Genomic DNA, 13,744 nt, shown 5'->3' on the forward strand with positions numbered 1-13,744 from the left:
TTTGAGCATTCTAGATTAAATTCGTTATAGCAAATGGCACCTAACTTCTGTATATCATATAGATAAATGAATTCAAGAAGTCCACCAAAATAAACTTCGTCCACCACCTATCACATTTCATGGTACACGAGAAGAGAATCTATACCAATGTACTTTTTGCGTCCGCTACATTTCATGGTACACGAGAAGAGAACCCTGTCATCCAAGATGGCGAAACATTACATATGTAGTCCATTGAATCCTGAAATTTCGCAAAAAACATACAAACCAAAAGAGTGAACCTTTCGAATTTGATACAATTTACAGTTTCTAGGCTTGAAGAACCTGGCAGTGAACTATGTGACTTTTCAGGCGGTTCCTGCCAGCAAGACTTGACCACAGATTTGTGACCAAGGTCCTGAACTGCCCTCTACCTGCTATAGTTTCCCACAGATGTTCTGCACTTGCTCCACCAACTTCACTGGATTTCGAAACATCAACCAGTGAAATGCTCATATTATTCCGGATGATGCAAAGTTTACCATTCAGGGGAACAAGGGAAGCTGCCTCCAAAGCCCTAGAATTACCCAAATGCATCTTGCTGTCGATATGCTTGCCCCAAGAATCAGTCGCTTCATCATAAACTCTAAGTTTGCAGCCATCTTTGCAGTCCAAAGCATAGAGATGCCCATTTAAAGCAGCACTTGGGTTCCTCCAGCCTGCAACCATTCCGTCATACACAGAGTACCAGCTGTCATTTTCTGGTTGGTAGACCTCACTCAAAACTTGCCGATGAGACCCTAACCCCTTCAAGAACCATTTGCCTTCATAAACAACCCCAATGAAGGGCACCATTGCAGTGCTCATATCTGAAATGAAGGACCATCTGTTCTTGTTGGGATCATAGACTTCAGCTGATCTCAAGGACCGATGCATCCCCTCATTCTCCCCACCGGCAACATACAAGCAGTTATTAATAACACATGAGCCAAAAAAATGACGCCGCCGAAGCATATCTGGGGCACGGTGCCATTTATTGGTCCTGGCACTATAGAAAATGACTCGTCTCATTGATCCTTTTAGCGGATCTTTTCCCCCAAACAAATAGAGGTGACAGCCACTCAGTACAGCACAACCAAACCCAAGGGCTTCAGAATATTCCTTAGGGACAGGAGGAAGGGGTTGCCATAGCTGGTATACGGGGTCAAAGGCATGCCAGGAGATTTTCCCATCTCGATCTCTCTTAATTAAATATATCCATTCTTCTGCAATGCCAAGGCTCTTACGGAGGGAGTAAAAGAAGTTACCAACCAAAAGACGGTACCATCTTTTGCAAACCAGGCGGAGCTTACGATGCTCGACTCTTGGGACCCTGATTAGGCAAGCAATGGCAAGATCATCTGGAAGTCCAGGAAGTAGAGGGGACTGAATCCGGCTACCGTCACCACGTGAAGGCTTACTCCTAGTAGGATGAATGGAGGGTTTAATGTCAGGTTGAAGACAGAGCTTTGCCCCTGGGACATACTTTTTTGCTCCAGAAACAGTTTTAAGGCCAGCATCTACTCTACATAAACATGCTGTTGTATCAACCTGCAAGACAAATGTATATTACTTAAAGACAATCAACCTGGCTGTTTTACTCTCGAATTTCAGCAATTCAACTCGATGCACTATGTAAACACAGTTTCCCTGGTTTTGTGGCAAGTCATTACCACGAGGGAGCAGGTAGCATGGATAATTTTCTATTATTGTTTATAATTTGCATAGCATGAAGAACTCCTCTCAATATCATAGATGCTTGGGCAGGAGATTTATCTTTAACGTCGATACAGCAACTAACTGCATTTTCCAACCCCCCAAAAAAAAGAAACTAACATGGGGGCATAATTAGCTCCCATCAGTCTTTCCTCATCTTGAGAAAATAAGTAAAACTGAATTAGTGAAACATTTAAAACACACACACACAAAAGACCCAAGAATCTGACAATTCGAAAATGTGAAAGTCAAAGATGAAAGCTCAATATGGCATATGATTTCAGTTACCTATGCTATGAAGCAAAACATAAAAAGGCAGAGTAGTTGAAAAATAAACTTACCAGCGGAGGCTGTATCCTTCTGTCCATCTTTTCTTCCACTAGGGACTTGCCAAGACCAGATTTTGCCGCAAAAACTCCACCTCAAATATCAAATACCAATCTCTCAATCATTATGACCTGATTTGAACATAAAGAGCACGCAATGCCTAACTCATCAGAAACCAACCATCGCCATCAGAACCTAACTAAAGTTCAACTCCAAAATATTACCCAAATCTTGAACTTCACTGCAAATAATCTTTGATTAATCTCCTAAACGAAGTAACCTCAAGATGTCCTTAATCCACCTCCAGTGGTCAAAAGCCCATCTGAGTAGAATTCATAGTTGACCAAAATCAGCTTAAGAATCACAAGCCGAAACCAGTAGAGACACAGAACCCCTGAACCAGAGTTAACCCCAATCGGAAACAACGCAAGCCCGCCATTGTTCACCTCATTATCATCAAAACCAGTCGAAAATCAAAAACCCAGTTTGAAAGGCCCCAGAAAATCACACGCCAAGACCTCCATAGAGAAGAATCAAAAACCCAAAGATCTCATCTTTTCAATAAAAGATGAAAAGAAAGAAAACGCAAAACCACCAAATGCGAGACAGCACAAGACTAGGAGGCAAACAGAGCACTGAAGGAATAGATGGAGACCTCCATAACCATTAATCTTCAGTGGAGTTTAGGGCCCATTCACCTCAACGGCACAACCTACCAAGCACAAGAGTGTGTTCAACAAGAGAGAGAAAAGGAGAAAAGGGCAAACCTAAACCATTAAAAGGATCACAGAAAGAGAGAGGCTTTGAGTGATGACAATTGGGTGGTTGTTTCGTGAAAGAAATTGAAGAAACAATTCACAACCAAAGATTGGAAGTTAGCTTTTGTTTGAGACTGTGGGAAAGAGGGAGTGGGAAATGCGAGGGTCGAAAGCTCGTATTTGGTTCCACCATTTTCAGTTTTTATTTTTATTTTTTTGGACGAAGAATATGGACAAAGATTCAAAAATAAAATATGATGTGCCCCAGGGGCCCACAACTCACAAATCAACACAACCCCACCAAACGCCAAGTGCTATTTATTACACAACATTTTCTAGCATATGTGTTACGTTGTGTTGTGTTGACCCACCGCCTAAATTTATCATGAGCCCCCACTCCACCAAGGGTATTTTGGTCCTCTCGTAAGTCATTTGCTTGGTGATGACCAGAATGGGTCATGATTTTCCTAGTGTGATTGGATTATGATAACAAGCTTACTAAATTTGTGCTCCCATTTTTCTGAGTAGTGATTGGATTATGAGAAGTGATGAGAGACGAAATGTTGGGCAGTAGAAGGGTTGAATGAGAGGAATCAAATGACATCAGTTCCCACGTAAGAAAATTGGAAATATTTTAAGTAATTATTTTTGTTTGAACCGTGAAAATGATGGCTAATAATTCTAATAAAAGCTAGTATAATGTAGGGATTTGTAATTCAAATAGTTAAAAGTATTTATTCTTGCACTCGAGTTGCTAGGTTCAATTTACTTTTTCCTCAATATCACTCATATTTAAAAATAAATAAAAATTTATGTATAGATTATAGAATAATACGGTGATACGGCATGTTATAATATGAATAAACAATACAGTTCATAATATATCACGTAATCATATTACCATACTATTCTATAATCTCTCACTATACTATGCTGATACTAATTGGCATAGACAAGACTTTTTAGCATTCAATCAGAAAGAAAAAAGAAAAGTGCAGAACATGTCCTGGAGACAGCATTAAGGTCCCAAAATAGTTGTTGAAATTTCCAATTCACAAGAGTCTTTCCGAGATTTCTAGAAGGGATATGTGCCTGCCTAACACCACATGAGAAAACAAAAAAAAAACAGAAAACATTTCTTCTTCCACGTCTCTGTTATGTATCCCACACCCCATTACATCTACAGGATCTTTGGTCCTAGAAATCTTTGAAAGTTATAAACCATGGATTTGTCTAAGCTTTGCTTGGCTGATTTGTTGACTTGTTATTATATTTATAAAAAAAATTAAACAAAAAAAGCAAGATCATTAGCTCAGACGTCCTTTTGTTTTGAATCCCATGATTGGGAATAATCCAAATCATCCAAGCAAGAGGTGGATTTAAAAAGCCCCACCCCACTAACCAATCTTTCTTTCACAAGTTCCAAAAGTTTGATGATTTTGAATTAGTTAGTCCTATTTTGTAGTTAAGTCTCTCACCATCCTCTCTTCTCTGATGGGGAAGAATAAGACTTTTCAATTAATATTTAGTTGGTATCTTACCTGAACTGCTTGACCTGATGAAGCCAGGGAGGAAAAAAACAACAACAATGACTGATGGGAAAATTGAAACCATTCTTCACTCCACAGCATCAGTCTTGTATAATATGTTGAAACCCTTCTTCACTCCACAGCATGTAAAGCCATGTGGGATTGCCCGAAAACAGCTGCCTAAGAAATTTCAATCTTATCGTTTTCCAGAAAAGTCAGCCCATCTTTTGCTTTCATTCAATCTCGTGTTAGAAAAACAAGTCGTTTACGAGAAATAATAGCAGATCGCATGAGCTCACTTTCTGCTCCATCCTATATTAGTTAAAGAGTATTTACCCATATATTTGAGATTCTAAGTTCGATTTCCCCATCTCTAATATCGCTTTGTATAAAAATAAAAATGTGAGATATCTATTGGGATTGGGAGTTTCACTATCTTGCACAGTTCTATAAGGTTTTTTATTTTTATTTTTTGGAATTTCCATGTGATGCAAACTGACCAATTATTCTGAGCACTAAGTTGAGAGTTGAGAATGATGAGACTGACCACTTTTCCTTTTTGAGGGGATGGATGGGTGGATGTTGAAACATGTCTTTTACCAACTTGGGGGACAATGCATGGTTGGAGTTCTTTCATTCTTTGTTGGGTTTATAAAGAAAGTCATATCTGTGGGGTTCACATCTTCTTTCTAACACACATTCCATAGGTATACCACAAAACCAGAAAAAACCAAAAAAAAGCCCCATCTGGACATCCGTTTATCATGCAGCTTATCTTACCTAGGCAAAATTATTATCTCCTCCTAAGTCCTACCTACCTTTGGGAAAATTAGTCGCCACATCAGTTCTAGCAGAAACCAGCAATGACTAGGGCACGTGAAGAGCACCCAGAATCATAAAAACATAGTCTAAATTATACTAGTAGATACTAATGATCACAATTTGGGTTCCTTGCTCTTGCTGGCATGCTCATGGATTCCCATTATCTATTACTTTGACTTTCAATTGTTTAAATCTAATTGCTGTTAGCATAATCAATAATCATATTATAACATCAACGATATAAGCTTGGGTAAATTCCTTCAAACAAAGCTGAAAACATGTAGAAACTCTGGTGCAATCATAGCTCATTTACAACGAGAACAGAGAAAAGAAGAAGATGAAGTAATTTAACAAGAAAAGAAACATAAAGAGAAGAACTCAATATCGTAATGCCAAATCAATATCACAACCTCCGCTTTGATCCAAAAAAACATATCACAACCTCCTCCCCAGTGAAGATGGATTCATATACTAGAAACAAAGAGCATCAATCCTGTTCAAAGGGTTCAACAAGCTGTCATGAATAATTTCCGGCTGGCATCTGATCATAGAAACCTACATCCCAACCAGTCCACTTCAGGTTATGAAAATTCTATGGATGTGCCCATCAGGTGTATCAACCAAATGAGGCTCATGTAAAAAGAGAAGCTGACAGAATGCAAGACAATAAGAGTGTGTGTGTATCCTTTCTTCCACCGAAAGGGGTATGATTGAGATTGTTTGCTGTCAAAAAGGGTCAGTCTCGCACAATGAGCCAAGGAAAGCATCAGATAAAACTTCAATCTTCTTCTGACGTGACTGACCATCCATGGTTGAGTTAGAAGCTTAGAAGCTCTTGATCTAGGTCAGTATTGTTTCTCACTTAATTCCGAGGCGGCATAATCTGTACGCAGCACATCATGTTGTTGCCTAAATATCCCGATTATAACGTATGGACATATAACCATGCATGCCATAAACAGCGTGAACTGCAGTAATGCAAAGAGTAATTAAACAGTTGCCACACCAAAATAAAAAGAGAAATATGTACACCTACAAGGTATCACAAAATGAAAGGAAATTTGGGACTTACAAGAAGAGGAAGGGTCAAGAAACTCCATATTGGCCACAAAGCGAAGCAGAACCTGCAAAAACAAAGATATCAGCAGTCATAAAGATAATAGCTGATGAATGTAAATGGAATTGCAGTATGGTTCCTCTTACAAGCAAAAGGAGATGACGCCAAGTAGTGTCACAAATGGCAGAGCAGATATACTAGCTAATTCCCATTTTTCATCAAATCTCCTCACACTCCATGCGGACATACTTGTATAACAGAAGATGATAATGTTCAAAACCACGCCCACCGTTCCAAGGTATAAAGGCAATCTACAAGATATATAAGAATGCAAACTTTAAAACGTTAATGAATCCCGATTAGTTAATAAACTATCTAATTCGTGAGCAACTACTAAATATATGCAGGCAAGGCCTGCTGCTCCCTCCACTGCAAACCCAAGACTTTTCAAAACAGCACAGTTATGCTTGTCATACACATTATCCAAATCTTAAGCAAACATATGGATGAATGACTATACACTAAATCAAAACCACATTTTCATTTAATATAACAAACAATGTTGTCATGCTAACTTTTCCACTATATTACACAAATGAAGAGGCGTATCGCTGGGAATGTGACTAAGCTGCAAAACAAGGACATTTACTACATGTGTCCTAAACAATGTACATTTCTAGAGTGACAAACAATACAGCAAAGAAAAGTTTATTCTCCGTCAATTCAATGGAAAACTGTACCACCAAACGTCCATGAGTATTTCTAGTATCATTTACCAACTGCCCCAGACTAAACAAACAATGACATACTTAACGTATCTGGTCCTATAAAAAACTTTAAAAATAAAACAGTAATATTTAGTACATATTATTTCTGTCTAAAAGATAATCCTTCTACCAAGTGAATGAACAAAATAACCCGAGCTGCAAATTGAGAACAATTCAAGCAAAAATCTATACCTTCTGATTCGGTCATCATGCCAGAAGAGATATATCAAGTTGGATTTCCTATCACCATAGTAAACAATGAACGCTGCTGAGGCAAGCCAAAGGACATTCTCTACAATCTCAATCCGTGACCAAACTCTCGGAGTTCTTGGGGACGAAGTGCGCATAACCGAACATGCATCATCCTCAAGATCATCGCCACTCGATGCATACCCCTGGCTATGCCTCTGCCTCATATATCCAGCCCCAGTTGGTGTACCCCCCGACATGGAGATAAACAATGTAAATGACTAAACAAACTAGAAGAATCTCAAGCCGCACAATCTGAACAAAACACTCCAATCGCTAAACCAACTAGAAGAATTCAATTCTACAAAGAATGTGGTAAAGTGCTGCTCTTAACCTCTAATCAATATTGACCAGCAATGTGTTTCTATATCTATTCTAATCTGTGAATGAAAATTGAATACAATAAAGAACGCGCTACAGGTATTCAATCACCATATATCCAATATCAGCTATAATAAAAGAAGTCGCCATGCTTATCAAAGCAAGCAATACCAAGGCACCAATAAATCTTGATAATCCAAAGAACCCTCATGAGAAACCCAAACTCTCGCAAAACCATCTCGAATTTGAATATAAAAAGGGAGAAAAGAAGACCCAACAAGAATTTCAAAAGAACAAACCCATCTGGAGCCCAAGTCCAAAATACTTCCGCTACAAAGAACCAACGCTCCGGATTCTTCAAACCCACTTTCTGAATTCAACCTCACCTCGAAACCCACACGGCAATTTCATCGGTTTCTCCGGTTGCAGACGTCAATCCCGAGCGCCAGTCCAAGTAGAAAAGCAGAGCTGCAAGGTTATAACTAACGGAACTCGATAAGGGTATTTTAGTCTTTTGGTATTCTGGTCTGGTCTGGTCTGTCTCTGTGTGAGCGTGTGTATGTGAGTCCTGTGCAGGTGTAGAGAGGGAAGGAGGGGGATCTGTATAACAGAAAATGTTTTGGATTGTAACAAGAGGAGTGTGGGAATGATTCGTTTCGTGCACGTTTGAAGAACCTATGGAAAAAAAAAGGAAACAAAAAGAACCTTCCTATTCTATAATTATTTTTAAAAGTCCTTATCTCTTGGACTACATGATTCAAAAGATTTGTGGTTACTCACCGTTAGACGGTTCACTCACTCTTGTTAAGAACTTTTTAAACCATTGAATTAATATTCAACGGTGGGTGACTACAATCTCTTAGACTTGTGATCCAAGAGATCGGGACTGTTATTTTTAATTTTATAATTTGTAATTTTCCCTCTTTTTGGCAAGTATATTATATTTATATATATAATCACGGCGAGCAGTGAGGTGACCATCTATTTTTGTTAATTTTTATTAATTCACCTTTTGGTATTAAGGGTCTGAGATTGTGTGCCAAAAAAGTCATGCCTCTTGAAACTTGGCATGCAGTGATTGGCCGAGACACAAAAGGTCAAGGTTCTTCTTAATGAGTTGACTTATTACTTTTCTTGTTGCTTGCATTGCCTGCTTGGAAGGCAAGCAATTGTTGGCTTTGATTTGGCGTTGCCTGGCATGCTTCCAAAGCACATTTGGGTTGTTATCCATCCAACTCACGCTACCAAAAGAAAAAGGAGAGAATGTTGCCTTTCGTCTTTCCCCAAGTAGATGAGTAAAAGCGCAAAGAGATATTGCTTAGTGGGCACTAAAGGGAAGGGTTGTGTTGTTTTTATGTGCCACAAAATAACACTTGTGTTGTTGGGTGGTACCAATCTGTGACGTTAGAGTAATTGCCAGCCCACTCACCTACAAGGTTATATTTTATTACAATAGTTAATGGAAGCTGAATTACCCATTTGAGAGGGCAAAGGACATGCCACAATTGATAATGGGTTTGTATATTTAATTTATTACATGAATGGGAAGGGCATTTGTACATAAATGGGAAAAGAAAAAGAAACGCCTACGTTTCCATGAGCCACTATATGGATAGAAGTTCACACGAAGAAGACCTTTCAATGTGCTATTTAGAGCCAAGCAAGCCAATAAATCTCATTTTGCTCATGCATTTTCCTTAAGCATGAGCGTTGGTGAGGGCGGCTGACGACATTTCACTACTACGATGTTATACAATGTGGCTGACTAATACCAAACACCAGAAGCTATTCCTCTTGGAAAGCACAAAGAACGTCTGGTTCGTCATCAGTTGCCTCTTCCAGTGCACAGGCTAACCAAGTCCATCAGTGTTGAATATAAAACTTCCAGGGATAGATGACCTAAAAACTTCCTAGATTCTGATGCACCATCTGAAGCGTCCATACTAAGGTTTCGTTCCTCTACAAAACCACCATCTATGACCAACCACCATGAGATACATCCTTCGCCATCTTCTGGGTCCACATGTGCCACCAAGCTGAGTGTTTCTCCCAGATCCAGCTCAAAAGACAAACATAGAAAGTCTCTGTTTGCCTTTATTCCAACCATAAGAGCTTCTTCGTGAAGCCAGCGAATAACTTGACTTGCAACCTGTTGCCAAAGTCCACAATCATTTAATCACACAAAAGTTGTAGTGTACCACATGCAATCATATAAATATACAGAGATCAAAACACACCCATTATTATCTGTGCAAATAATCTGATAGCTTCACAATACTACCTTTGTCCTTGTTAAATTTATACCACTTAAAAGTACCTTTAGAAATATAAGAAATACCTGCTGTAAAATTATCACAGGAAGATCCGCCAAGTCACAGTCGTATCTGTTCATTGAACAAATTTCCTCAGAATTCCCTTTGAACAGGCCAACAACATTAGGAGCACCTTCCCCTTCTACATTGATGCAATCATCAGTTACAACCACCTTAGTATGAAACTGAGACTTGGTAATGTTCCTCATGTGACGCATGTCTGACGTTCTGGTTTGGCATGCATGTAGAATAGATTCAGGAATCTTCACAAAGAGCATCCAGGATGATGTCCGTGAATGCCAAGTGGGGTGGGATAACAACTGCAGATATGGTACCCCTTTAACCTACAGAATCATGAACACTACTGAGGAAAAGTTCTACGCATATAAAATTCAAAATTGATGTCTTACAATAATTTCGGACTTTACCACATTTTCCAACTCCTTAAGAACTTTGTTTGAAAAAATCCTATGAGCCAAAGACATGCAGAAATGACCAAGAAGACCAGGCCCTTCTTTGGCCAGTTGACCAGATACTCGAGCACCTGCCGAAGTGGGTCTATCCTTTGCTTTGACAAATACATGCTGGTGAAAAATCTGTTGCAGATATATTTCACAACTAATTTGATCAGGAATTACTGAAGTTTTCTTTACAGTATCCGGTTTATCTTCTGCTAACTCCAACCCATCCAATGTGTCCAAAGGTAAAATGGTATTTTCTAAGTTTTGGGTGCTTGGACTGTCAACTGTTTGTTCACCTCTAGATGGGACAAGTGATATGAACACAGAGGTTCCTTGACCTATGTTCAATTGTAAATAGTTTTCTTGTATTCCAGTCACATTGACTCCTAGAGACTGGTTGAATGCTTCACGATTTACCAAATCAAACACCTGGACCAGAAGAGCAGGATAAAACAACATTAAAATGAAGTGTGAAAGAATGATAAATAAGGAAAAACGAATAAGAATAAATTATGCCTGCTCATCGAAGATTGCTTGATGAACTTCACGAAGAAGTGAATGTGTTTCTTTAACACACTCATCGTCGCTCACAGATTCTTTCTCAGCTTCACTTGACAAACGGATTTTGGTTTGACTGGATTCAATTGGACTAACACCCAGATCAGCACCAAGAAAGCCAAATTGAAGCGAACGGTATGAGTTTGGAGGTAAATTTATCGCTAGCATGCCAGCTGAGTCATGGTCAACACGAACTGTAGAAAGAGAAGATGGCCGAAATACAGCAGCTGGATCATATAATGAACTGTCAAAGAGATCAATGGTGAAGCCTTCATTTCCAGAAGCTGAAGCTGCCACACGCTGCCGCTTAACTTTCCAGTTCTGCTGCAATCTATCCGCTTGTCAAGATGCAATATAGAGGATATTGTTGAAGAACATATGAATGCTACTGTAATGAGTTTCTTTCACTCATACATAAACAAAGTAAGTTGAGAAAAACACAAACGAACATCACAAATTCCAAGTTCACAAAATTCTTTTATGCATGAAGAAAACAACAGGACTTATTGAAGCTTTTAAGGTGATATAAATAAGTCAGGCAGAAAGGTTAAAAATTAAAGGAGATAACTTTCTTTTAGACAAGAAATTAATGGAAATACATTAACATTGCAGACTCACCTGATTAGAGCACCATAAAATCTTGCTTCTCTAGCAACCTGCCGCTCCAAAGCTTTGGCAGACTGCTTAAAGTATTTCCCAAGATGCTGTAATAGAAATCAATACAACATAAAGAGAGATTTACAAAACAAAAACAAACCGAATTTCAAAATGAGATATTTTTCACCAAAACTAAAAAGAGATGGTACCCGGAAGCATTGGAGCTTGGTTGCTGCGGATACAGCAAGATCAGACATAACTTCATCATGAAATGGCTTTGGACGCGTCATGCTAGCCACTGTTACAGCATCATTCGTTTCCACCTGCTCATACCATAACAAAGCAAGCTTAAAACCCAACCCACATTCACCTTTCATTGCAATCACAAGTATTTGCTCCTTCAAATGAGTATGCGAAAGAGACTGACAGTGTTGATGAGATCTATAATGACAGAGAGCTCCTGGTGTGCCAGCTGCAAGTTCTCCACCATGCTCTGCCATTGCCATTGCGTTGCTGCACTCTCTTTCGAGCTCTTTTTCTGCTTCTTGTTCTCGTCCTTCTCCACAGCCCAAGCGAAATCGATTCTCCGAATCAGCGATTGCCGCTTCTCTTCGTAACCTACATCACTGTAAAAAACCAACAGAAAATAATACATAAAACCACAGTTCCTGTTCGGTTGCCAAGAAAATCAACCGAAAAGAGGGTAAAGAATGAGGATAGGAAGAGCCGTACGGAGGAAATCGTTCGAGGCCGTTTTCTTCGATGACGTCCAAGCGCTTGATGGGAAGTTTGTCGAGAGAGATTTCCATTTTCCCGTCCATTTTTCTCGATAATTTTTTAGGGAAAAATTGGTCAGAACCCTAGGAGTCGGATGTTGGAGCCGGGAGCAAGTTCGGGTTTCAGTGGGTGCTTTGCTAAAAAGACATATTTGCCCCTTTTCTACAAAATATTGTTGTTTCAATTGTACAGAGTAGAGAGAGAAGAGAGAGACAGATTGAGTTGAAAATCTTCGGAATTATTGGGTGTACAAAAGGAATTAGTGGGTGTCCCTATAAATAAAATCACGCTTTATTTGGTTTTGGGCCTGAAACTGATATAAAAGCCCAAAATGGAAGAGATGTAAACAAAAGGGGAGCTTAACGTGACAGATTGAGCTTCACAATGAGGAGTTAAAGTGAGACCGATCCGACCCAAAACATTTAAAATATTTAAATCCCATGATTTCTTTACATTTGTTGATGGTGAAATTTGACTTCCTCAAATAACCTCCTCACTTTAAGCTCATTATATTTCCGACTGATGCACTAAGTCTAATAATGTCATTGCCAAAAGGCCCAGTAGCTAATGTATTAATAGCATGAAGTCCGTATTATTTTTTATTTTTTTAATGGGTTATCTCTATAGGGTATTTGGATGACCATTACAAATATATCCTAACTAGATTTTCCATTATATTGTGTGAATATTACTGCCTGACTGAGATTGCATGTTTCAATTTGATGGACAATTGTAATGGTTGGAAATGAGATTGAATATTTTATATTTAGGAAGCTTCTGCTTGGAACAAGCAATTTTATACTCTGAAATTCAATATTCTTTGATCCACAAAATGTTAGTGCATCTCGTATAAAAATAAAATAAAAATGTTGGTGCATCCTTATTTTTGTTGTTGTATTTATGGGTTTAATCTGATTATTTCTTATAAATAAAATTCATTTTTTTATTCTTACTCAAAGGGCTAATACCTGGAAATTATTAGAATTGGAGGTATCGAAAAGAATGTAAATTCTCATTCCCCAATATTGCTTGTATACATAAAATAATTTAAGAAATAACTCTAGTCCAATGGTCTAAAGTGGCATTTTAACCCTAAAACAAAAAAAAAGGACAAAATTGTATATTTAAATGGTCTAGCCGCGCGGCTGTACTATTTAAATATATTCTGCCATTTTTATGTATAGCCGGGCGGCTATACACTTTACATCTATTCGCCGCGGCTATACTATTTACATATATTCGAATCTTTTACGGTATGGCCGGACGGCTATACTCATTTAATATATTACCATTAAAGTATAGTAGCGCGGCTATACCAATTTAATCGTATAGCCGAGTGGCCATACCATTTAAATATATGATTTTAAACGTATCGCCGTGCGGCTACACTATTTAAATATATTATTTTAAATGTATAGCCGACCGGCTATACGCTTTAAATATATTTGAAATGAACACGAAGCTTGCCCTCGCAG

The 13,744-nt window shown here is 38.6% G+C and overlaps 3 protein-coding genes across 3 annotated transcripts; all 3 read right to left on the bottom strand.

Annotated features, from left to right (window-relative positions):
* Window positions 1-80: 80 nt before the first annotated feature.
* LOC103341050 (F-box/kelch-repeat protein At1g55270-like) lies at window positions 81-3,033 on the bottom strand. Its single transcript, XM_016796098.2, has 3 exons — window positions 2,286-3,033; window positions 2,076-2,192; window positions 81-1,569 (listed from the first exon to the last, which is right to left on the bottom strand). The coding sequence occupies exons 2-3, from the start codon at window positions 2,100-2,102 to the stop codon at window positions 310-312; spliced, it is 1,287 nt and encodes a 428-aa protein (XP_016651584.1). The 5' UTR covers window positions 2,103-2,192; window positions 2,286-3,033; the 3' UTR covers window positions 81-309.
* A 2,378-nt stretch (window positions 3,034-5,411) lies between these two features.
* LOC103341049 (testis- and ovary-specific PAZ domain protein) lies at window positions 5,412-8,198 on the bottom strand. Its single transcript, XM_008244529.3, has 4 exons — window positions 7,187-8,198; window positions 6,374-6,538; window positions 6,243-6,294; window positions 5,412-6,138 (listed from the first exon to the last, which is right to left on the bottom strand). The coding sequence occupies exons 1-4, from the start codon at window positions 7,441-7,443 to the stop codon at window positions 6,016-6,018; spliced, it is 597 nt and encodes a 198-aa protein (XP_008242751.1). The 5' UTR covers window positions 7,444-8,198; the 3' UTR covers window positions 5,412-6,015.
* Window positions 8,199-8,989: 791 nt separating this feature from the next.
* On the bottom strand, window positions 8,990-12,461 carry LOC103341048 (RNA polymerase II transcription mediator). Its single transcript, XM_008244528.2, has 8 exons — window positions 12,225-12,461; window positions 11,920-12,118; window positions 11,702-11,815; window positions 11,514-11,599; window positions 10,854-11,226; window positions 10,305-10,766; window positions 9,903-10,220; window positions 8,990-9,713 (listed from the first exon to the last, which is right to left on the bottom strand). The coding sequence occupies exons 1-8, from the start codon at window positions 12,311-12,313 to the stop codon at window positions 9,390-9,392; spliced, it is 1,965 nt and encodes a 654-aa protein (XP_008242750.2). The 5' UTR covers window positions 12,314-12,461; the 3' UTR covers window positions 8,990-9,389.
* Window positions 12,462-13,744: the final 1,283 nt, after the last annotated feature.

The sequence above is a fragment of the Prunus mume genome, linkage group LG8 (assembly GCF_029339155.1).
Source record: "Prunus mume cultivar Tortuosa linkage group LG8, ASM2933915v1, whole genome shotgun sequence".
In the NCBI taxonomy this organism is placed as follows: domain Eukaryota; kingdom Viridiplantae; phylum Streptophyta; class Magnoliopsida; order Rosales; family Rosaceae; genus Prunus; species Prunus mume.

Bases quoted from the DNA above. Each gene is read 5' to 3' on its own strand.
- LOC103341050 (XM_016796098.2), bottom strand. From the start codon at position 2,102: ATGGACAGAAGGATACAGCCTCCGCTG. The intron at 1,570-2,075 runs GTAAGTTTATTT...TTTGTCTTGCAG, and splicing joins GAAGGATACAGCCTCCGCTG to GTTGATACAACAGCATGTTT.
- LOC103341049 (XM_008244529.3), bottom strand. From the start codon at position 7,443: ATGTCGGGGGGTACACCAACTGGGGCTGGATATATGAGGCAGAGGCAT. The intron at 6,539-7,186 runs GTATAGATTTTT...TATATCTTGTAG, and splicing joins CATGATGACCGAATCAGAAG to ATTGCCTTTATACCTTGGAA. The intron at 6,295-6,373 runs GTAAGAGGAACC...TTGTTTTTGCAG, and splicing joins GGCGTCATCTCCTTTTGCTT to GTTCTGCTTCGCTTTGTGGC.
- LOC103341048 (XM_008244528.2), bottom strand. From the start codon at position 12,313: ATGGACGGGAAAATGGAAATCTCTCTCGACAAACTTCCCATCAAGCGC. The intron at 11,816-11,919 runs GTCAGTCTCTTT...TGGTATGAGCAG, and splicing joins TTATAGATCTCATCAACACT to GTGGAAACGAATGATGCTGT. The intron at 9,714-9,902 runs GTATTTCTTATA...CTTTGGCAACAG, and splicing joins CTGTGATAATTTTACAGCAG to GTTGCAAGTCAAGTTATTCG.